We start from the raw sequence: 24,890 nt of genomic DNA, 5'->3' as shown, positions 1-24,890 counted from the left end.
TGTTTTATTCACTGCTAAATCTCCAGCACTTACCCATGCAGATATCAGCAAATGAATGAAGATGAAAATAAATCAGGAGATATTGATGCTTTCCCAGCATTGTGGGACTCTCTGGTGTATGCTTTTATAGGAGTGTTTGGCCAGCATGAGACTTATGAAAAAACCCCACACCTCTTAGACAAAAACCCCATGGCTCCTGCACATGGTAGCTAGAATTCAGCTCAGCTCTGGCTGAGATTCAAGCCTTTGCTCTTCCTCTGGGCCACAGCACCTCCCCCAGGCACAGCCCTGCTGCCCATTTATTTCTGACCCCTTCACTAACCACCACCAGTGCCAGTCCCAGCAGAGCCCCTCGTCCTGAAGCTAGCGTATACCCACAAGGTGTTACAAGGCAAAAGGCAGTACATTTTGTCAGTATCACCATGAAGGGAAAGAGGAAAGGTACTGACAGCTCTCACGACTGATGTACTGGCACCTATTGTAGGCAGGAGGAGCAGCTTTTAGTAACTGACAGAGAAAAGAGATAACAGAAAACCTAGCCATCAGTTGCAAATATCAAACCGCTACTGGAAAAAACAAAAAACAAAAAACAAACAAACAAAAAAGACCTCTTCCATGGATAACTTCATCGATTGGTGAGTAGAGTAGGAAGAGAGCGTCTTTCAGCAAGGTGAGGCTCAGGTAGGGGATGCTCTCTCAGCTAGGAAAATGAACCTCAAGGACCAGAGAGAGCCAGCATCCTGTGTATCTGGGAGGATGGAAGCCATCTTTAAAACCCTGTCTGTCTTTATGATGGTCTATGACAGCATAGGACACACAAATGTCTCCATGGTAGAAACTTGACTACATTAACCATTGGTGTGTAAGAAGAGCATGCAGGCTAGGACTTACCTCCGAGACCTTGGCCAGTAGCACTGAACCTCAAATTCTTCATCTACAGCATGGAAATAGACAGTCTAACTCCTGAGTTGTTCTGAAACGTATAATGTACTAGGTACAGTCCCTGGCCCCACGACATTGTGCTATAATATGATCCCGGCTGAGTGAAGAGGTTTCACTAAATAAGCCTCAGTTCTCTTAAGAAGATTGGGAATGCAATGTCAAGGAGGGATTCTGGTATTACATAGTTTCAGTGATGAGGATGGAGTCTCAGAGCATCTGGGATCTTTCTGCTCAACTTCCCTCAGCATGTTTCCCCAGTCCCTACCACGCAGCTCTGACGCTCACGGGTCCCTGCCAGCAGCATGTGTTTGCTCACTCATGAAACAGACCCTCCTCCTCTCTTCTCCCCTCCCGTCTTAGCTTCCGCCCATGGAAAATGTCATCCTAACCTGCGAGGCTGGCCAGTTATCTCCACGGCTCAGACATTGGTCTATTCTAGTCACTTATCCCCACTTCTGTCTCAGGTTAGCCCCAGCCCTGCCTAGGTAATGGGAAGATCTTTCCCAGAGTTCCTAGTGCCTGTAACTTGAAATAATTTTTTAAATATGTATGCCAGATTGATCTCAAGTCCTGCAGTCGCTTCTCTTGCTACCTTAGAATTTGTTGAAAAATAAAATAAAAATTTCACATACCACATGGAAAGACCCTCACAGATGGGCTCCTGGCTACTGCTCCAGCTACACCGGATATACGCATCCCCTTGAAGCTCAAGCTCCAGGAGACCTTCTGAGTTCCTGGAACACGCCCATCCTGTTCCTCAAGCTTCACACCACTCTTCCCTCTGTGTGGTCTGCTTTCCTCCAGCTCTACTCTTCATAGCTGCTACCATATTCCCCACCCTGCAGTCTAGTTCAGGCCTCCTGCGTGCTTCTCTCTGGAGCACCTTCGCTTCTTACCCTAGTGCACACAGACCTTTTGTGGCCATGGGTCTTTAAGTATACATGATATGTAGAGTTCATGACTAGCTTAAACTTGAGAAGTTTAAACATACGTACAGATTCCAGCAGCGTAAGGGGACATGGCTATTTTATGTACACCGACATGGAATGGCTGCCTGGGTCACGGATGATATAAAGGCAGTCAGAAACCACTGGGTAAATAGAAAAACTGATATGGTCTCAGTCTGTTTGCAATCTGGCCTCTGCTATTCTGCCTCTGAGACACCTGCCTATCCTCCGATATTCAAGGTTATGGACACAGTGCTTGGTTCTCTGGGTGGCAGGAAGAAACTGAGCCGAGCCCTTTCCCTCCTTCCCCAGCCACAAATGCAGCATTCTTCTCTTTGCTGCTGTCTCACCTGAGGGCCCTGCAATTACTTCCAAGATCAAGTCATACAGCTGCCTCATGGCTGGACCCATGCACTGGGTTAGTCTCCCATGCAGTCCAAGGGCTCGTGGCTGGTTCTTACTGAACCAAACAGCAAGAATGAAGTCTGGACCATGCCTTAGAACCCTCTCCCACAGCAAGCTGGTTCAGTCCAAGGGCAGGGATGTTAAGCACGTGGTTTAGGGGAGGATGGCTCTTTCCATCTTCTTTTAGTCCCCAATGGAAAGGAAAGTGAGTCCTGGCTTTAGCTCAGGGCGTTCTCAGGCTTGCCTCTTACTTCAGTAGGTATGTGTCTGTTTGTTTGTATATGTGTCTTATGTGTATGCTTGTGTGTGTATGTATGTGTGTATATGTGTCTGTGTGTGCATGTATGTGTATGTGTGAGTGTATTTGTGTGTGCTTGTATAAGTGTGTGCATGTGTATGTGTGTGTATATATATGTATGTTTGTGTGTGTGGGGGTGTATATAGATATGTGTGTTTGTGTGTGTGTGTGTGTGTGTGTGTGTGTGTGTGTGTGTGTAGCAGCCAACTTATGCCCATGAGGCAGTAACTATGAAAACAAAATCCCAGAGCAAGACTGGGATTGTCTCCCCAGAGCACAGGGGAGACAAAGTCTTGTCCCCAGTGGCTATGACCACTGAACTGCTGGAACATCTGGAGTAGGAGTCACATGAAGACATCAACGTCCCCGAAAGGGCATCTGAGTATGGCTCTTGCTCTTCCCACACCAGCCACGTGTCCCTTCCCACACAGGTAGGCCCGTCTGCTACATCCTTCCATTACCCTTTCTTTCCTGTCTCTGAGGTTTCAGTACATTCTGTGATAAGATACCCAGAGCAGCAGCAGGAATGGGGCAGAGGGGAGCCCTGACCTCTGGGGAGCAGGGGAAGCTACTGTGGGGCTGGTTTTCCAGTCGGCAGATGGAGTGTTTTTGATACTCCCAGCTCTTCCTCCAAACAGAGTTTGGCCACGATCTCCACTAAGCTGACTCGAGCTGTCCTTTGATCTATGATTTTTACCAAAGCTTGGACTGAATCACTGTATCAGGGGAGGCGAATTCATGGGGCACTGTTCCAAAAGAGCAATTCCATTAGCTATCCCGCCACTTACAGGAAGGTTAGTTCAGTATCAAGAGAGCCAGACTCTTCACTGCCCACTTTCTCCTTGACAATGGAATTCACAGGGAAGGGGGGTGGCGAGACAGCCTGCTGAAGACTGAGAACGAGTGCTCAATCACCTTGGTTTCTTCTTTGAAGTGAAGCAGCTGGTTTTCATGCAACTACTTTATCACCAGATCTTTGTGAACACGCTCAAAGTCTGGTGCCTAATTGGAGCAAGGGAAGAAAGAAGCACTATGGTCCGGCAAGCTTTGGATAGTCATGGAGGGGTCTGATTATGATGGTCTGCAGAGAGGCAAAAATGTAGGTGCATGAACCTGGTGTTCCCTGCAACAAAGAGCAATGGACAAGAGGAAATCCAGGGAACCCACAGCTAGTGCCACTTCAACAGTCCTTCTGTCATCTCTGATGTCCCACACCCCAGATCACAGCCTGCAACCCCAGCAAACCCCTCTGGACTGTATAAATGAATGGCTTTGGATGCAGGGCAAAGAAGAAAGCCTTCTGGTTCTCATCATTTTATCTTCATATGCGAAATCCTATCTCTATGCCCAGTCAGTGCAGAGTTAGCGCCCTGCTTGGGGTAGCATTCAAGGCTTTCCTGGACGACTCACTTCTGCCCATGCTCTAGTCGCAGAGCCGCCAATTTCTCAGCCAGCTCCTAGGTTTCTAGCTATCCACCTCCAGCTCTTGCCATTCTCACAAGGTGGAATAGGTGCCTTACCACTTACTTTCTATCCGTCGTGAATGAGTATCTTGTCAAGTATCTTGTGCAGTGTGTGTGCTGCCTCATGCACATACTCGGGCACCACAGTGAACATGTGGAGACCAGAGGACAACTCGTAGGAGTCAGTTTTCTCTTTGCATCTTTTTTCCTTGACCCAGGGATCAAACTCAGGTCACAGGGGTTGGCAGCAAAGGCTTTACCTACTGAGCAAACCCACTGGCCCTCTATTTTCTTTAAATATGACTAAGCCACACATCATGAAGGACCAGATTGAATGTTCCTCTAGCCCAAGAGCCTCTGGGACCTGCTCAGCAGGACACACCCTTCCCGATTCCTGTTTCTTGGCCCTTTGATCCATGCCTCCTGGAATGGCCTTCCGTGCTCCCTTTCTTTGTCTTAGAGGCGGTTACCATATGGACACCATCCCCATCAATCCAAACCGCTAGCTACTTTCTCCAGGTATTCAGCATGGGCAAAAAAGCAAGGTTAGATAATAGAGAATAGATGGTAGGGAAGAAAGGAGCTGAACTACTTCCAGTGCCTGGACCCAGAACAGACTGGTTTCCAATGGCTGCCCGAAAATAAGCAAGCAGACTGGCCCTTTCAATTAGCCAGGGAGACCAGAGCACAATCCTTATAAACCCCCATGCCCAGTGCTTCCCAACAGCGGCTCTCGTTTCTCCTGGTAGGTTTCTAAATCCACCGTAGGCCACCTCTGTTATTTGGCAGCCTGGCTTGGCTTGGCTTGGCTTGCTGCGGTGTCAGGTTGAGCTGTCCTTTTATGCTTTGGCGTGAACCCAAAGGGAAGGATAAGTTGCTAGCTGGAGACCCAAAATACCACACTGCTAACCTGTCAGGCCTCAGGGAGGCAAGCCACCCAGGGAAAGGCCTTCTCATTTTTAAAGTTTTAGATACTGTAAGATTATTTTTTCACCATAGTCTTTTTAATGACTTCTCAAGGAAACTTCCTGGATCGATGTGAGGTTCTTACTGATAATTGGAGGCAAGTTAACAAGGGAGAAGTTATGATTCATAGAACACAAACAGATATAAAATATTAAATCACATCACCATGACAAAGAGCAAGACTCTTGCATGGTGGGGATCCAAGAGAATTTTGAATTCAAGTTTCCTTTCTGTCTCTGCTTTTAGTGTTGGGCAAGCCATCTAAGCCCTCGGCATCTCAGTTTCTTCATCTATAAAGTTAAATTGAAGGGAAAGCATCTCTTTCAAAGCTGGGGAGATGCATCAGTGAATAAAGTGATTCTCTTGCAAGGACCAGGATCCGAGTTCAACTCCCAGAACCTGCATAAAATATCTTGGGTGTAGTGGTATACATAACCCCAGTGCTGGGGTTTAAGGCTAATTAGCCTAACCTAAATGGAGGTTTAGGGCAGGGAGACCTTGTCTGAGGAACAGCATCCAACATTCTTTGGCATCTCTACTCTCTCTCTCTCTCTCTCTCTCTCTCTCTCTCTCTCTCTCTCTCTCTCTCTCTGTGTGTGTGTGTGTGTGTGTGTGTCTGTCTCTCTCTGTCTCTCTCTCTGTCACTCTCTCTCTCTCACACACACATACACACACACACACACACACACACACACACACACACACACACACACACACACCCCTCTTGTCTCAGGCTGCTGTAAGTTATGTAGGAGAAAGCATGGTTCCAAGTACACGATAGGTGTACTTCAGATACTTGATGAGTAAATGAACCAAGGAATATGTGGGAAACAAATTAAATATAAAAACTCGAACAAAGGTTTGATCCAGGTGAGGAGGCAAAGTGCTAAAAAGAAGGGAACTCTAAGAGTTACAGAGAGGCTGGGGTGAAATCACACCTAGCTTTTCTTACAGCACCCCAAACCTCGACTTTCTCATTTGCGATGGGGAGGGTTGCCTCCGTCCAGAGTTAGTGTAAGTCTTAAAGAATCCTTTGCAAACCGCAAGAGGTGATTAGACTTCAGCTGGCCAGGTCTTGCAAGTGGGGCCCTGTGATGTCATTAACACCTGAGGTCAGCAAGGCTGCCACTTTGGGGGAGTCAGAGAGAAACAGATCCCTCTGATTCTAAATCTCCCTATGCTAGGGAGAGCTTATTATTTCTGAAAGCAGATGTCATATTTTATTCTAAAACCAGCATGGTTTAAGTGGGAGTGTACACACCTGTACGTGGATGTATGCGTGTGTGCATTCTTATGCATGCTTGTAGCATAGAGCCAGTTTAGTGAGAACAACGTCAACATCAGGTCTCTGTGTGGAAAGACTTGTATATCCAGTTTGGAAAGTGCTTTTAGATATTTTTTTCCCAAGGCAAAAGATAAACTTATTTGACTTAGAGCCATCAGCTGGTTTGCATTAAATGAGGGGAGGGAGAAAACATATACAGTACAACCATTTGTTAGATACAATTATTCCTCCTGTTTCTTAATTACAAGCAGACATAAATACGCTGAACGCTGACGTCTCAGGTCTTCTTCAATTCTCGATCTGTGTTTCAGCATGTAACGAAAGGAGGGTCATATTCCAGTGTGTGTGTTAAGCAAACCCGAGAGTTATAATTGTATATTGGGGCCATAATGACTTTGCTAGAGCAAGGCCTAAACTTTTAATTAACCTGCCAAGACAAATTACAGCTCGTGGCTCACAGGTAATGATCATGGACAGCTGAGACTCAATGCTGGGGACTCTCAGGAAAGAGGGATTAATAGCGACATCAGAATCAGTCTGTTTTTGTATTAAAAGAAAAAAAGAACCAATGTTCATTAAACAATCATTGTAGCTTGAAGGGAGACAGAGAGGTAGAAAGACAGACAGAAAATGGAAGAGGAGGGAGGGGGCAGAACGCCTTGACTGCTCTCCTCTTGAGTATGTGCAGTGGCCCCACAGGTACCAGGCAGTCTTTGCTTTTTTTCCACCCTAATGCTCACAACGTGGACTGCAAACGACCACCTAAGACATTTTTTTCCAGGCAGGGAAGGGCTGGCCCACCACTGGCAATCACAGAAGTAACATGGAACCATATGAGAAGGGAGGAGTAGGAGGCAGTTGTATGCACTGTTTCCAGAGCCTTGTTGACAAAGAGTAGCCGAGCTCTCCTATCTGTCCACAGACTCAGGGTTTCTGAAGAAAGGACCAAACTTCTACTTGACGCCTCAGCTGAATCCTTTGTTCAACAGCGTTTGAGAAGGACCACGGCTATAAGCCCTGGCTGCTTAAAACAGGCACTGTAGCATGGGCTCTATTGGGTGCAGCTCCCCAGGCCTGCTGGAGTACATTCTGTATTTTATCCAGACCCTCAGGTAGTTCTTTAGTGCACTGATATATAGGAAGCATGAGAAAGCCTATCTGCTCTGGTCTGAGAGGATTAAGGGACAGTCTAAGTCATCTAGGTGAGAAAAAACCAGGGTGAAAAACAAGATCAGGGTCTTAAGGAACATCCCACTATTTCCTTATGGTTTTAAGATGCAGATCCTAATTAAAATGCTTTCTTTGGGAATTTGAATTAATAACCTTTCATATTTATACTCAGTTATTAAAACAGAAATCTGACTGTAAATGCTCCTAGCTCTGTGTGGGCCCAGTGCTGTGTGCCTCCTTGTGAACTGTGCCTAGGAGTCAGGCTAGGAGACTAGGGAACTCAGATGACCTGGGGCATGATAACTGTGTCCCTAAATTAAAGCCACCATAGCAAAAAAGAAAATATGTAGTGACTGCTGCTTGTAGAATCTGAGACATGACAGCCTAGCCATGGCTGAGGCCAGCTTCCAGCCTCCAGTTGTAGGGATTGGGAGCTGCAATGCTGGCCTCCAGTTCAGCAATAGTTACTAAGACCCAGATTCAGATTCCAGAATATTTTTAAATTAATCAAGTAATTAATTTGTTTTTTTGAGACAGAGTTTCTCTGGACAGCCCTGGCTGTCCTGGAACTCCTCTGTGGACCAGGCTGGCTTCAACCTCAGAGATCAATTTGCCTCTACTTCCCACGTGCTGGGACTAAACACATGTGCCATCATCACCTGGCAAGTTTATTTATTTTTATTGTCTGTGCATTAGTGGTTTGCCTGCATATATGTCTGTGTGAAGCTGTTGGGTCCCTTAGAACTAGAGTAACAGACAGTGGTGAGCCGCCACATAGGTGTTGGGCCCTCTGAAGAAGCATTCAGTGTTCTTAACTGCTGAGCTATCTTTCTATCCCAGATTCCAGAATCTCAAGAAACCAATGGACAGAAATGAATAAGAATTTGTATGATGTTAAAAGCCAAGTTCACGGTAGAGCTTCTGGACTAAGTCAGATTCCCTCTACACCACACAGAAAACTGTAAGAGGGAAACCAGTAGCACGGCAACTGGCAAGACCTGAGCTGCTGAGGTTCCTGCTGAAGGAAACCTGGGCAGGTCAAGGTCGTGCTCTTGCTTATTCCTTACCAACCAAGTGGCATTGCCCATGGAGACTCAGTGTGTATCATGGCGACAGACTACACCTCTAGTCAAGGACAACACTGAGGGATGTTTCCTTCGTCAACATCGGTTGTTGAATGCCACTTCTGCTTTTTTGCCATCGAGGCAAAATATTAGGGCAGAATATAGCAGAAGCATATTAACCATGCTCCATTAAACAGAAAGGTTCGCTCTGCCTCAGTACTAAAGGCAAAACTGCAAATAAGGAGGAAATGGGCTGAAAGCGACTATTGCTGATTAGGAGAGGGAATCGGGATCTTTGAAGAATGCTGGAAATGTAGTACCAAGTCAAGAAATGTTCCTTCAATTCCCTTCCCCTTGTTAGACAGACTCCCAGCCAAGGTGCACTCTAAAGCATTCACTAGCCAATGCTCCTGTCCAAGAGCCCCGGCCATGTTCTGGCTAAGTTCTAGATACCAGGAAACACTCTATGTCAGAGAATAGGATAGTTCTATTCTCAGTGAAACCCCAGTGTGACTGCAAACTGCTCTTCCAGTCCCCATCTCTGCCATTTTCACTTTCTGTTCAAGTCATTGCCTTCTCTCATCTGCCAGCCTCTGCTGATTCCAAACGTCTAAGTGAACCTTAAAGACATGTGGGAGGCAAGTGCCAATGAGGGAAGTGTGTCTTCAGTGTGGTTTGCCATCCAGGATTCCTATCTGAATGTGAGTTTTGTCTCCTCGCTCTTGAGAGGCAGCTGAGGGTTCACACACCTTATCCAGCAAGTCCACTCCGGATGACCTTCCATGCTCTGAGTGGCAGCCATAGCTCTGGGCAAGAGCTACAGCTATTCAACTCCAATTATATCCAATTCTGATTCCTTGCCAGTACCAACTCCTCAGTCCACACAACCTTCCTCTCATCCAAACACATTAATAGAGGGTGTAGCTGCTTACCAATGGCGGTGGTGAGGAAGGAAACCACTTCAGACTCTTTCCCATCATTGTAAAAGGCCAGGTGCCAGATTCCTGAATCCAGATACTGGATGAAACCGGTCTCATGGCTGGATGGGGGGACGGTGCCTCGAGACTGGCGCTGAGGACCCTCCAGGCTCCTTGCCTCTTGGGTTAGCAGCCTTCTTCCATCCAGTAGCTCTACAAAGTCAAACTAAAGCACAAAGGGAGCAGAGTTAGCAATGAACGGACACCTCCACTCACCCAGCTCCGTGCAGGGCTTCTCCTGTGGAGTTTCTAGAAGGGAAGGGAATCAGGAAGAGAGGCCAGGAGAGTAAACCAAACAAGTCCTCTCTAGATCTGCAGTCGTCATGGTAATATTCTTCCAACTTATTTGTGAATGTGGCAAAATTAATGCTTATCCATTGCCTTGCTTTGTTTGAATTTTGAGACATACGAGCCTTTACTTGATTGTGTACACATTAAGACAGCCATGTTTTCTTTAGTGGCAGGTGCCTCAGTAGGAACACACCAGCCACTCTGTAATTATCAGAGGTTCAGTGCAAGTACGGATGGGAATCTTAGGAATTTGGAGTGGGATTGCAACACTGAGTAGGGTTGGGTTAGTCATGGGCTGAATTGGATTAGCTCAGAATTCCATCTGTGAAACACACACACTGATTGATCCAAGACTGTTGGTTTGAGGCTCCAGGAAAGTCCGCCATGCAGTAGGGACATCAGGAGGGTGAAGCTTTGCTCCCTCACCCCGAGTAGCTCCCTAGTTAGATTTTAGTGAATGGGAGATATTTAGCCTACCTCGAACAAAGCTGATGCTGTGGAGTTCTGTGGTTGCCAGAGACCAGGCTCATCCATTGCTCTGTGACCTGACCTTTGGCTAATTCTGGAGCTAAAAGGATTACACATGACCTCAGAATGGATGATGGATATTTACGGCTTTGGTAACTTTAACTATAAAGCTAGCATGTGTGTTGTAGGTGTGTGATCATAGTTGTGCATGTGTGTGCATGGGGTGTGTGTGGGGGGGGGTGCACAGGCCTGTGTTCTCTCTGACTCATGACTCCTCCTCATCCTATTTCTTTCTTTTCCTTCCCTCTTCCTCTCTTTTGGTGTCAGAGATGGAACCCAGAGTCCAGCCTGCTAAGCACAAACACTGTCCCTGAACCATATCCCCAGCTCTTTGCTTCTGGTACATGTGTTCAAATAAATATAAAATCCTGAGGAAAGGAGGGATGAAAGAGACAAGGGAAGTCGTTGATTTGGAGCTTCTATGCTAGGCCTTCTATGAATGCTCCTTGTTACAGGAATTCTGCAGGGCAGTTACCATTACTCCCTATTTTGTAGATGAGGAGGTTCTCAAGGAGAGGATAAATTGTGGACCCAAGCTCGCATTGCCCATGGTAAGAGGATTCATGCACAATGTGTGGTTTTCTCTCTGGGTCATAATGTCTGGGAAGGGGTGTGGTAGCAGAAAGGTAGTTGTGAAGTGTCCTAGAATTCTCTGAAAAAGATCCAGAGACCTAACCTCACTCTTCTGGAAGGTAGGATGTTACTGGGGGCAAATGGATGAGTGACCTATACAAGAACATGAAATTTCCTTTAAGCTTCAGGAAATGTCTAGGGTTCTGGCCTGGGTTAGAATCTGAGTGGACACCCAAGAGGTTAGTCAGGATGTGGGGTCCAGTTACCTGAGTATGAGAAGGAGGAAGGCCTTTTCTGCCGTAAATGCCAACCAGAGCTGCTTTCCCCAGAGACACATTGAACTTCAGATGCACAGGATGGTCTATGAACACCTGAGATCTCCAGAACGTTCCAGGCGGGATCTTCTGGGAAGCCCGTCTCCCCACATCGATTTCTCCAGAGTCTATGAAACTGTCCTCTGGAAATAAACTACTTGGCTTTCCTACCAAGACACAGGGAAGGGAAGACAAGAACATTCTGGTTAGCCACACACAATAAGGAACCAGTGTCCCGACATCCCGGACTCCACTCTACCTCTCACCCCAGAGGTCTGCAGTCAGCTCCCCGCTTTGCTCCTCCTCCACAGGAGTAAGATAGTCTAGAATTTTCTCCCCAGTGATGCTCAAATTGTTCTGCTAAAAATATTCATTCTTTCAAAGCCGTATGGGTACTCCCAAAGGGCCATCTGTTTACTGCATAATGCCACAGCTTGTTAAAATATATTTTGATCCTAAAAATAATCGTCAGTGGTCACATGAGAATAACTTTGCAATCGTGTGTGTGTGTGTGTGTGTGTGTGTGTGTGTGTGTGTGTGTGTATGTGTGTGTGTGTATAAAAGGCTGTATGATGAAGTAGAAAGGACAGAGGGAGTGAGGTGTTGTCATTCAACTCCCAACCCTATAGTGGCAGGATGGGAGTGGAGGGCTCATTTATGTTCATTGGAAGCTACGAAGTGAGGGGAGGAGGGGGTTTGGAACTGGGCTATAGATTGACAAAGATGAAGAAGAGGGCTTTTAAGAATGGAGGAAATATGTCTGAAAGTGCTGTTGTGTTTTAGTGGGCGTGGGTATGTTCATGTGTGGGGGTGGGGTGGGTGCGTGTGCGTTTTAATGGTTAAAGAAACTTCTCAGGTTCATAGATGAAATCTACAGCAAACTTAGAAAATTTAACCCAGCCCTCAGCCCTGTACCACAAGGGTGGAGGGTGCACAGCAGTGCCTGCTTCTGGTGGGGGGCACCAAACCCCAGGAAGGAAGGCTACTTACCAAACTTCCCCTTCACAGTAATTAAACACACTCGCATGTGCGAGAGATAAGCCCTAGCTTTCTGCCAGACATTGGCCTTCTTAAGAGTCAGAGAGGAGGGGCAGGGACATTGGGAGGACCACCCTTGGGACTCTAAAAACCCCAAATCAAGTCAACAGGCTCCACTGTATTTGTCAGTAGTAAAACCCCCCTGGGCATCCTGGGTCTAAGGCTTTTTACGTGGATAGAGATACTCTAAGATGTTCTAAGAAACCAAGAGCCATTTGCAAAGGAAACACGTTTGTGGGACTTTTTATGAAAAGCATTTGGAGAGGAGAAATTACAATGTATACCCCCCCCCTGCTCTCAGCTTTGCAAGATTCCTTACAAAGCATGTTTGACGCTGAGATGGGGCTTGGCAGGCCATTGTTGTAGTCATAAAATATTTTACTGTTTTAAATAATAAAATTCAATTTAAATGTTAAACTTCTCCATATGTTATCATTCCCTTATAAACTCCTAGGCAGAAACATCAGGTTTTTAGCTTCAAACCGTTAAATGTTATTTTAATTAAAAATGTGCCAACAACAAAAAAAAGTTAAAATGCGCACTATTAGTAAAAGTATCACGGTATTTTATCACTAAACAGGGGGGCTCTGCATTTAACTCCTTATGGGAGGAATGTGCCCCAGACTTTTACCTTGAAAATGAAGATAAACTTCCACATCGTGAGTCACAGAACTTCAAAGGCAAGAGTCCGATTCACATTGCATTAAGATGGGACAGCATTACTCTCATCCTTCTTTATCTGATCTGTAGGTACCGGGGACTGTAACCCTTTCATGGTGCAGGTAGAAAGTTTGCACCCTCAGCTCTGAGCTCTCCCAGGGAGGCAGAACTGAGGGGTGTAAGCATAGCGCCTTCTGAACCTCCCATGCCTAGGAAAGGCTGAGGAAGCAGCATAGCCTGCTGATTCCAGAGACTGCTTTCAGGAGAGCAGGGTGGGGTCAGAGCCAAGGGGGCTGGAGAACTGTCTGCACTCACATGTTCCCTGCCTCGGAATAAATAATGGAAAATTCTTCCCTCACTTTAGCCCAGGGCTCCTTTCCTCTCTGGCAAAGAGGAGAGCATAGGGTGGGAGGCAGCCTTACAGGTCGTGATGGGTCCAGAGATACCCTCCAGAACTCAGGCAGGATTCTAGGCGAGGGTATATAAATAGACATAGCACTTGCCCCAAAGAGTGACAGAGGAGAGTTTTCTCTCATTGTACTTTCTATAGTTCAAGGATGTGGGCTGGGTATGAGAGAAATACTCTTTTCACACTGGGCCAATTGGTGGGGACTGGTGGCCGAGAGGAAAGAGTGGACAGCGTTTGCCACCTTTAGCTCATGGGAAAGATGCCTGAGATTGCCAGGGCTGGGGCTAGGCAGGGCTGGAGGAGAGAGAGAAAGAACCCGACCTGCCTTTGTCTTTCCAGATCGTGAGACTCCTTGTTTTTAATTCTGAGCACAAAGCGTGAGGACTAGAATATAAAATGTCCCACTGCGAAGTGTAATGCACCAGTGGAGTGAAGGCTGGTAGAGGGGGAAGTCTGTGTATGAAACTCTTCTTTCATGCATATTCTGGAAGACAGCAGGTATTCGTCGGAAGAACAGTGCTAAGGCGGAGGTTAATGAGTTCCAGCTATGTCAAGGGCCCTCATTTACATGAGCTCAGTTGATTCTCAGGACACTAAGACCAACTCTACACTGAGGAGGCTCTGAATGCTTAAGAAGCCAGTCAGAGATGAAGTCACTTGAGAAATCTCTCTACCTCTTAGACTGTGGCTTCTCAGAGGATTAAATACATGAGTGGTGAATTAAAGTCTGGAGAGACACTCTTCGGTGGTGTTGGGGGTACACTGACCCTCTCAAAGGGCAGCAACTCCAGTGGGGTTCGTGGGGTGAATGTCAAGACTTAGCCAGCTAGATCCAAGGTCCGGTTAAGAACCTTGTGGTATGTCAGGGTTTGGAAGTTGGTCAGGTTTTACTCATTAGGAAGCCGTAAACAGACTCAGGGTAGCTGGGGGGTCTGAAGACGGTCATGAGAAGCACACTGTAGTACTTCTAGGTATCCCTAGGCCTCAACAAATGGTACAGGAAACTCGGTTTAGACCCTAGCCCTTCCAACAGCGTGATTCAGTTCACAGCACAGATTCCACTGATAACTATCTTTATCTTTGTACATTTAGATTCAGGCTTCTTAAAGCAATGCTGTCCAAATACGCAATCACGTCCATAAAAGAAATCTCTCAATGAGCTGCTGAAATGGTCAAATGGCTCCATCAAACGTGGGAGATTTGGAAGAACTGGAATCGCCCTGCATCCCAATCACAGTCTTGACTCTCTTGAGCGGATCCATCTATCCAGGTTCTAAATTTCTAATCAACTGACAATCCCCTTACCTAATTTTTTTTTCTTTTTGTTACTCTCAGTGCAATAGATTGCACAAAGAATCCCTTAGTTTCCTTAGCAACTGTTTGAAATTTATTTGGCTATCAAAATAAGCTGTTCCATTTTGGAGAGCCCAGCTGAGCCCGTGTGCGGCAATTTGTATGGTTCAAACTGATAGGCAATTCTTATTCCACTGCAAAAGGAAAGCACCATCCCTGGCTGGCCTAGTCGACCATCAGAGAGGCGTATTTACGCAGCGACTCCTCCTTCCCCATTAATGCAAGCGTGAGGTCCTGTGGTGTTGCTTCAGGAAGCTGCTACATTTGGTTTCTGCCCCATAATGACCCCGAAATGGTTAGAGACACTTTGCAAAATACAGCATCAATTACAGTTTAATGTCATTCTCACAGACGTGAGAAACACGGTACTGGGATCATCACATTTTAATTTATATAATTTAAAAGGCATGCTTTAAAATATTTTTTAAATACCCCAAACCTTAGGAAGACCCATGAGGGTAAATGTTAATGAGTATACATCCCTAGGGTCTTCAGCTTTGAAGTGGAATGGCCTGGACTAGGTAGACAAGATGAGAGGCCTCGCTGGACTGATGACCGCTCTCTACAAGTGTCTCCTCCATGGTGGGCTAGCAAAGGAGCCACCGTCATCCTTGTTTTACAGATGAGGAAACTGAGGTCAGATGGCTGAAGTAACTAGAACGAGTGAACGGAACAAATGAAAGGCTGGGTTGGGAACCACATTTGGGCCGTGTGGCTTCAAGGACATCTGAGCCCACCACTAGCTTTTTTTCTTTCCTCTTAATCACATCATACTGCTTCTCCCATGATCATGGTACAGGGACGCTAATCTTAATTCTGTAATCAATTCTTTCCCCTGATACCATCAGAAAGGGCCAGAAATGTGCCCTCAAAGTAGGGTTAGGAATTTCACTACCGAGACAAAGTCTAAGGAAGCAGGGTTTTATCATCACAATTAAAAACAGAAACTGAGTAGACATTGGTTCGCTTGGGGTGGAGGGGGGAGAAGAACCATGTTTCAGGCACATGCATTGCCCCCTCCCCCACAGCAATCACTCCTGATGCTGACTGCTTTCCAGTACTGCCCTCCATTTAAGGGGCTTATAAACAGGATTTTCATTTGCATCAGTAATAACCGATAATCCCTTTAAGCAAAAATTCCCCAATTAAAACAAGCCAATAAGGCAGTGTAATTTCGTGTTGTTTCTTATCTACACAACCCCCTCCTCCGGAAAAACTAAACAGAACCCAAACAACCCACAAAGTAATTTCATTAGCGTGCAAGATTTCAGATAGGCTTAACTCCCGCTGAAGGAATGTCTGTTAGAGATTCATGGTGGGAAGAAACTACGCTGTGTTACAGGAGGTCCTTTACCAATTCCACGAGGGCTAAAGATGGCTTGCATGCGTCTTCACAGGCTGGTCTAAAGGCAGCGGTTCCTCTGTGGGTTCCACTGGTGGGACTGGACAACGTGAATTAGCGTGAGGTCTGCAAGCCACCAGCAGGACCATGGACAGTGCCACCTCTGCCAGATCCCTGAAGAGTGCCAGTCTACCCCACAACGATTCTTGTACAGATTTCACTGTTAGGACTTGCAAATTGCAATGCAACCTATAGAGAACCTGCAGCTCAGTGCTTTCTAACTGAGCCACAGGAAGCAGAAGCGGAGTCTGGAAAGCTTGGCTCAGGGAGTTTGCTTAAGCTGACATCACAGTCAGCAGCTCCACCAGTGGTCTCCACATGCTGCCTTCTTCCCTACCCCGTGACTGGGCAAGGCAGCATACGTTATTCAGTATTTTGGTTCTTAAAAATCTTTGAAATGAATGAAAGGCCTTTTCTCTCAAAACAGTGGGTAAGCATTCGGGTTTGGTTTTTTCAGAAGTCTCTGTTCACATCCCTTAAATGTGTCCACAGGTCAACAGCAGTTGACTTTGAACTTGAAGATCATCATTGCAGAAGAGGTGCTCTGGGTAAGCACAAGTTACCCTTTTAACCAAACCAACGGTTTTGAAAGGACACAGAGACCCAAAAGGCATGAGCCCAGAGTTAAGCAAGGCAAGAGGAAACATGGTGTGAGCTACAAAGGTAGGGGCCATGGCCACTTTGCCAACAGGAAAACAGCAGAGAAACAACAAAGATCACAGCAGGTGCAGGAGAAGGGAAGGCCACCGTGCCTGAAGGACATGTGGACTGGCCTGGGAGCTTACACTGTTCCAGTTTTGGCTGACAGTGAGGGAAGTTGTATCTATGGATTGTTATAAAGACCATTAAGAAATTCAAAATATGGGTCCATGGGTTCCCACTCAAGAATGCCAAGCACAAAATGTCACCACTATTTCTGTCATGCCTCATGGTACAACAGGATTTCACGTCTATACCTCCTTTGAGGTCCTGTCACCATGGGGGTGGATCAGTTGGGAAAACTAATGGGGGGGCTTGGTGAGAGCCCTGAGGTCCTAGACCTAAATTCATATACTCAATTCTGACATCCTCTGGGTCAAGTCCCTTCATGTAATCATTCGTGTTTGTACCTAGAATGGACATAGCTAATTATACCCATTTCATGGGGTTGTGAGGGTTAAGTGTGTGGTAAAATGACGCTAGTCAGAGGTTTTGATGCAAACACAGTGGAGTACATAATAACTGTTACTACTGCAGACAAAGAAGCTGGTCAGAGACAGTAGTGACTTGGTCACTGTGTGGGCCCATCTTCTGAAATATTTCTACTGACACACAGTCTAAAAGTTGACCACACCACCCCCTACCATGTCCCCTCCCACACATGCCTCTCGATCCCATAGGGTTTCCCAGGAGTGCTCCCCTTGACCCCACACAAAGATGGCTGGCTGGCAGTGTGAATGCCCTGAACGCATCTGCGGAGGCATGGAATGAGATGTAGCAGAGCAAGCACCCTGGGTCCCGCTGACCCGGCTCTGGGCTCACACCGACAGGGAATGGGGATGAAGACACAGGTGGACTGCAGCCGGCATGGGGTGTGGAGGACGGAAGAAGACGAAGCATGAGCTGTGAGTCAGGCACAGGGTGTGCATGATAGAGGCCTCCTCCGTTCAAAGGCAGACACAGAGGACTCACAACACGGACAACGCAGCAACCCTACCTTCTGCGGCTCCTTTGCCTTTCCTGTCAGGGGTCTCTAAGCCAGTGCCCCCTGAGGGATACAGGGAGACGTCCGTTGGCACAGGCCAGCTGCTGGCTGTGTCCTCCGTGATCTCATACATCTGCCCCTCCATCGGCTGCAGGTGCCAGTTTAGGCCAAACAGGTGCATGGCTGTAGTGAGCAATGGAAAAAGTCATCTTTTTCTGCTGGAGGTGGAAATGGAACTCCCAAGCCACAAGGAAAGGGGGTCTGGGGTGGGGAAGACAGACCCTCAGTTCAGTTCAACAACAGCCCCCAGAGAGAGAGAGGAGGGAGAGAGAGAGAGAGAGAGAGAGAGAGAGAGAGAGAGAGAGAGAGAGAGAGATCTCTTAGAGTGCCAGACCCTGCAAGGGGGCTCGAGACACAGTGATGATCAAGGTTTTAGACCTTGTCCCCGAGGGGCTCACAGTCTTGTGATGTTACAGGTAATCAGGAAGATCATAGTTCCAGGAAGTCTTCACCTGTTTCATCAAAGGACAAATAAAAATCTAGGAGGGAGAACTATAATTTGTATGACAAAGGATTATCTCCTTAATATAAAAACAACACCCACGAATAGGTAAAGTCTAACAGTGCGGCAGAAAAATGGGCATAGGATATGAACAGACAGGTTACAGAACAGGAAATACCAAGGGCCCTGAATCATACGAAAAGGCTCTTAACATCACTCACTGTGAAAGAAATCTAAGTCAAACTCTGAAATATTAGTTTTCACATATGGTTTGGCAAAGATAAAAAGGACTGAAAATATACTGTGTTGGCAGAGGAGGGGAAGCCGGCGCCCGCACACTTTGCTGGCGTGAGCATAAATGGCTACGTGATAAAAAGCCATAAAATTTAAAATACATTCACCCTTTACCCTGGGATTTCAAGGTCCTGATTCTAGAAACTTCTCCTCCAGATACACTCACATATGTAATAAATGGTGCACATACAGGGTTACTCACTACAACATTATTTTAATAGCAAAATTTCATAAACTGGTCCATTGAGAAGAGGCCAGGTAGGATCTAGCCACACAACACAAAAGCACGGATCATTAAGAGACTGAAGAAGATTTTTACGCTTTTCTTTTCTAGAACAAAAACTATAACCAGCAGAAGAATGTGTTTGACATACGGCCTTTGACTTTACAGTGTACTGAGTATCGGAAGGATATGAAAGGCAGTCATAACGCTGGGTGTTCCCTGTGAGGGAAGGGCATGGTGCAGGGCAGGGGTGGGAGGGGGATGGTCTGCACATCTGTGTTTTGTGCCACGGGACAGCGAAGAGTGAACACTGTCTGAAGTATACCGTGCGCGTTCAGGCTGTGGATGCTGTTTCCACAAAGATCAGTAATTGGTGCGTGACTGCTCTCTGGACTTCACTTTGGGAATCAATACTTAGCTCTTGATGCGTGCACAGTGGCACACATCTGTAACCCCAGCAGGGGGGAGGCTGAGGAGGCAGGCTGTGAGATCTATTGAGCTAGGAGGCCAGTCTGCTCCCTTTGGTGAGACCCTTTCACAAACACAAAAAGAGACACAAAAATGACTTGGCAGAGCTGATGTCCTGAATCCAATCCCCTAAATTACCAAAAGCTGGTCACCATGTGCTGGAGTATGCATGGTGGCAAACACAACAGAAGGAACTCTGCCTTAACGAAGCGGAAGGAGAGAACAAACCCCTAAAGTTGTCTTCCGATGTCCACTTGAGTGTTGTGGCACGCTTGTGCTGGCATTCATACAGTGCCACATAACACACATACACCAAAACCCAACCCAACCCCCAAAGTACTCCTCCAAAATGAAACAAGATTTAAACCTGGTCAGAGGTCTGCACTCGCCACATCCAGGATCCCTGCTCTGGCTCTCCCACATGTAGCAAGCATTCGTCTTCCATGCCCTGTCTAGGACCCCTTCCTCTCATTGATGATCCTGTTTTTAAAGGCCCTCTGTGGCAGACTCTGGAGAGTTAGCATCGATTCAGACAGCCGGAGCACACACTCAAGCAGTGAAGACAGATGGGTTAGGATGTCCACTCAGAAGGGCATGGCCTAGAGGAAGGGGTGCCTGAGGAGGGCCACAGGAAGGCAGGGCTGATCTACAGAGATGGGAAGGCCCAATAGGAAGGTCCATAGCATTATACTGACTGCCTAAGGTGTATGTCTGGTAACATGAATGCATTATTTCTAATTCTCAACCCCACTAGACACAATTTTGAGAGGGCTCAGAAATGTTAGGTCTTAGTACAGATTAATAAAAGCAATCAGAAGGTTAGTTAAAATTATAATGATTGATAAGACAATGATTGAGGTGTTTTACTGTGCACTACACACATAAACTATCAGAACAATGTATCCTTTGGCTTCCATGCAACCTAAAAGGTTAATCTTTGTAGGCAGATGTTACAGATGATCAAGTGAAGGCAAGAGAGCTACTGCCATGTACCAGGTTAAATGGACAAGAAGAAGCAGAGGCTGGTCTAGAACCTGCATCTGCCCAGACATGAAGACTCGCACCCTGAGTCTGCTGCTGTCTCTTATCAGCTCTACCTCACAATGCATGAAGCTGGCAGATGAAGACACCCCTTCCTGAAAATCAGAGCCTCCAAGGCCTTTACCTCTGCAGGCTGAAACAGGACTCTTCCACAGGATGCTGAGAAACAGGTTGTTGTATGGATATATTCACAGTGAGTGGATTTGAGGACCTACAACAGCCTTTTTAGGCCATAAAACATGGTAGAGGCACCTGGCAAACACAGCATATCTGTGACTCCAGGGCATATTCAAATCATGTCCGGGACAGGCACATGGCTGCTTCAGCCAGGAGGTTGTATTTGTGTGACAGTGAGGAGAATGACTTTTCCTTTTGCTTTGGTGTCTGTGATGTGGGACCAGAGGTAAGAAGACTCTGAACCCCAATTGCTGTTTCCTAGCTGTAGTGTCTTATCTGAGAAATGGGGGAACATTCCATCAGTGCTTTTAGCACTGACTCAGTGGGGTGTCGTGTCAGAAGGGTCCTCTATCAGAGGCGTGCACTATGCTAATGGGGGTACTGCATAAGTACTATACCACCCAGAGGAATACCTTAGCAGAGGGGCCCTGTGTCAGACGTATGTGCTCAGTGGGGAAGGTATTAATGTCAGAGGAGCATGCACGAGCAGAACCATGTCCGAGGGGTGTTATTTCAGAGGTGTATACCATGTCAGTGGGGTGCTGTGTAAGTGGTGTACCCTGTCAGAGGGGTTTCGTGACAGTGAGGTGGCATGTCAAAGTGGTGCCTTGTGAGGGAGACACCATGTCAGAGGGGCACCAAGTCAGTGGAGCACCACGTCATAAGGGTACACTGGGGCTTAGCGTACCATATCAGTGGGATACTATATGCCAAGGTACTTTGCCCAGTGCCCATAAGTACTGTATTTTCCCAGGGGTTGGATTTGTTGATAATAACATGGACGGGGATACTAGCAGCTCCCGCTGACGGAGCGACGTTTTAGTCAGGAGTCCTGTGCGAGGCGCTTTACCCTGCTTTCCACTTCTGAGTAATGGTGACGATAAGAAGACAGCCAGACAGCCGGCGAGGAGGGAAGCTGCTATTTCCTGGGTTGAATTGGCTCACATTTCTACTTACCTTCCTACTGTTTTAATCTATATATTGGCAACTCTGAAGGTAATGGAGAACTTCCTTGAGCTACACACAACTCGGATGTACGCCATTAAATGAGCAGAGCTCCTTCCCCCATCAGAGTCAATTATCTTATCTAAGAGTGCCAAGTGCTGTCTTGTTAAAAGGTCACAAGAATTAACTAATTCCAGAATGAATAGAATGCTCACAGCTCTGTGAAAAGAAACATTTTTATTGTCAGAGCTTCCCTCTTAATTTTAAGAAGCTAGGAAAGCAAGCTTTTCCTTAAAAAGCAAAACAAAACAAAACAAAACAAAACAAACAACCCTGCTGGGGCGTCCTTTGGTAGGGTGGGAGAGCAGAGTCTCAGAGATGAATCTGATCCCCAAGTCTGGGTCCCAGGGGAAGTTATAGGTATGTGTTGACATCTCATTCTTCCTGCTCTGCCTCCTTGGAGAAGCTCACACAGCTGTGAGAGTGACAGGTAGTCTCTGGGACCTATATATAGCAAAGGACCCTCTGGAAGCAAAACTTCACTTAAAACCATTTGTGACTTGTGCCATATTCCTCAGAGACTCCCCGGGCCACCCTGGGCGAATGGTGATAGGGAAAAGGATCAATGCCATCAAGATGGAGCTGAGAAATTGCTTGCTGATACTTCGCTGCTAACCTAACAGGCAAGAGGTCCCCACTGACAGTAGCAAGTGAGGGGTAACCGACCACTTTCTGATTGGAATTCCCATAGTCAGGAGGGAATTCATGTCTGCACCATAACCTCACAAGAAGTCCAGGGCTGGCGAGGACATAGGCCTTGGTTGGGGAATACTGCTGCTGTTTTGCTAAACAGACATGGTGTGCCTGTCAAATTGCCTTCTGAATAATTACGTCTATCCCTGTAGATTAGCCCTTCTGGCAGCTTTGGTCAGAGACTTCTTTAAACAGGACGTAGCATTAACCGCAGAGACTCTGTCTAGCCAGATGCTGGGAGTAAGTGACTGCTAAATGCTCAGTTATGCATGAGACATCTTTATCACCCTCTCCGAGGCTCAGAAGACAAGAACCCTGGAGCTGGAGGACTGGGTTGGATACCATAGACTGCCTTCTCCTGGGCATGGCACGGCCTTTGTACTCTTGAACTCACAGCAGCTATGACTGCCTGCACAGAATGGAGCTCATCAACACCCTGTCATGGAGCAGGGAGGGCCTTTGGAGGCTCCGCCCTCCCCTGAAGATCTCTAGACAATTAATGGCTACTGGTGGAGAGAGAGAGAGAGAGAGAGAGAGAGAGAGAGAGAGAGAGAGAGAGAGAGAGAGAGAGAGAGAGATATTTTCTGCTGTGGTATGGCCACTGGTAAAGTGTTCAGGCTTCTATAAGTAACCTCTCACCCATATGTATGCAAGACTAATCAAGCTGTTTAGATCACTAATTAGGGGGGGAAAGGACATGGAAGTTAAAGAGGAACTAGTTAGGAAAAGGAAGGGGACGAGTGGGAATGAGGGGGTCACTCGAAAACAATAGAGGGCAAATATGATCAAAGTACATTACATGTATGTATGTAAATGTCATGATGAAGTCCATTATCATGCATAACTAGTACATGCTAATAAAAACCACTGGGCCTTTGGATGGTGAGAATTAGACATGGAATCCGAGGAGGCAAAGGACTAGTCAGCAACAGTATCTTGAAGCAAAAGTGAAGAGGACCTTTAGCTTGCCATCTGGGGCCCCAAACAGAAGTCATGCTAAGAAGCCCTCAGCTCTGTCACTGTGCTGCCTGGTGAGTTTTACAGTCTTGGCTAAAAACTTGGGGAAGAGAGAGGAAGAAAGAGTCTGTGTTCTCTTCAAAGGACACACAGACGCAGACACAGACAACACACAGATACACAAACTGTTTGGGTCACAAATAGGGGGTGGGGAGGACATGGAAGTTAAAGGGGGACTAGTTAGGAAAAGGAAGGGGACAGTGGGAGTGGGGGTAGCTTTATGTTGCCTCTTTTCTCTTCAACTGAAAGTGAGACACAGAAAGAGGAAAGCACACACACACATCGATACAGACACACGCACACACACACATAGATATACACGCAGAGATACAGACACAGATGACAAACATACACTCACAGATAAAGACACAGACACAGACACAGAGACATAAATACAGAGACAGACAGATAGACAGACAGACACAGACATACAGAGACAGACAGACAGGCACACACACACACACACACACACACACACACACACACACACACACACACACACACACACCCACGCAAAGCTCAGTGAGGAATTTGGTCCTTGGAATCTATAAGCTTCAGTCACTATCTGATCCCTGACAGTCATTCAAGTACCAAGAGCATCCTTCGAAAGTGCAGTCCATGGCCAACACATTGTAAATATCATTCAGTCTCATGCTCCTGTAAAAGGTGGTCTGGAGAACGTTAGTGAAGAATGTATATAATGGGACTGAAATGAAAGCTAAGCTAAAGTGACCTTTGAGTTACTGAAGGAGGTTATGGTGAGCTACCAAGCCCAGACAGCAGAGCTGGCTTAAGGGTGAACGAGCTTCAAGCTCTTCCTCTTTCTGTGTCTCACTTTCAGTTGAAGAGAAAAGAGGCAACCTAAAGCTACCCACAAGATAAAGGCTGAAATAGGAGTTGGAGGCTGGGGCTTGCGGGGCCACTAGTCTCTGTCCTACAGGAACCCCTCTTTGAAGTGACATGGAGCAGTGAACACTGTTTGGTCAAATGTTCTGAGAGTAGAGACTATGGGTTAACAATTATAATAAAAGAAGCCAGAAAATATAAACGATTCTCCCAGCCCGCTAACGATGGAGGAGATCATTCAAATACCAGAAATCACTTACTGTATTCTTCATTCTCTGAATTCTGAAGAATGAAGAGTGACCACCCACCAATGCACGTTGCAGGATTATGTAAATTATACCCTACACTTACATACTTATAACTAAGGTGCAGATCCCTGCTCAAGTATACCACGGTGACCTAGATAAGGAGTGTGGTTTTCCCATTAGACTACTTGTAATTCAATGAGAAGGTGACAAGATGCTCCAAGAGTTCAGAGAGAGGCCTTGGAGAAGTAGCAGGGTTCACAGGATCACCCACATTGAAATGTTAATGATTTCTAAAAGCCAAGAGCCAGGGTGGGAAAGTTCAATCGCCCCAGCTCTGGTCCATCTGATCCTGGGGCTGACATTTTCCTGTTGCCTTTTCCAGCCCAGTGAGACATGAGTGATGGCTCAGAAAGTGCAAGCTTTGTCCTGACATTTGAAGAAAAAAAAAAAAAAGGAGGCTCCATTGATGTTCAGACACACTGAAGGTACCCTCGCACCCAACCCAGAAGAGGCAATTAACAAAGTCATTAAGCCAGCCAGCGTAGGAGAGGGGAGTTTCAGCTGTCACAAGGCAGCGGGATAGCGTGCAACTCCTGCAGACACCCAC

General features: G+C 46.6%; 1 protein-coding gene across 5 annotated transcripts in view; it reads right to left on the bottom strand.

Moving 5' to 3' along the window:
• Positions 1 to 24,890, bottom strand: part of Tenm4 (teneurin transmembrane protein 4) — a 477,470-nt gene that overhangs the window by 156,293 nt on the left and 296,287 nt on the right. For all 5 annotated transcript variants that reach the window (XM_032892953.1, XM_032892955.1, XM_032892951.1 and 2 more), the window contains 3 exons: positions 17,782 to 17,952; positions 11,176 to 11,390; positions 9,473 to 9,683 (listed from right to left, as the gene is read on the bottom strand). In XM_032892953.1, coding sequence (XP_032748844.1) covers positions 9,473 to 9,683; positions 11,176 to 11,390; positions 17,782 to 17,952 — 597 coding nt within the window. The remainder of the gene's footprint in view (positions 1 to 9,472; positions 9,684 to 11,175; positions 11,391 to 17,781; positions 17,953 to 24,890) is intronic.

Source organism: Rattus rattus, chromosome 2 (assembly GCF_011064425.1).
Source record: "Rattus rattus isolate New Zealand chromosome 2, Rrattus_CSIRO_v1, whole genome shotgun sequence".
Lineage (NCBI taxonomy): Eukaryota > Metazoa > Chordata > Mammalia > Rodentia > Muridae > Rattus > Rattus rattus.
Note: the sequence above shows the minus strand (reverse complement) of the source record. Positions and strands in the feature narration are given on the sequence as shown.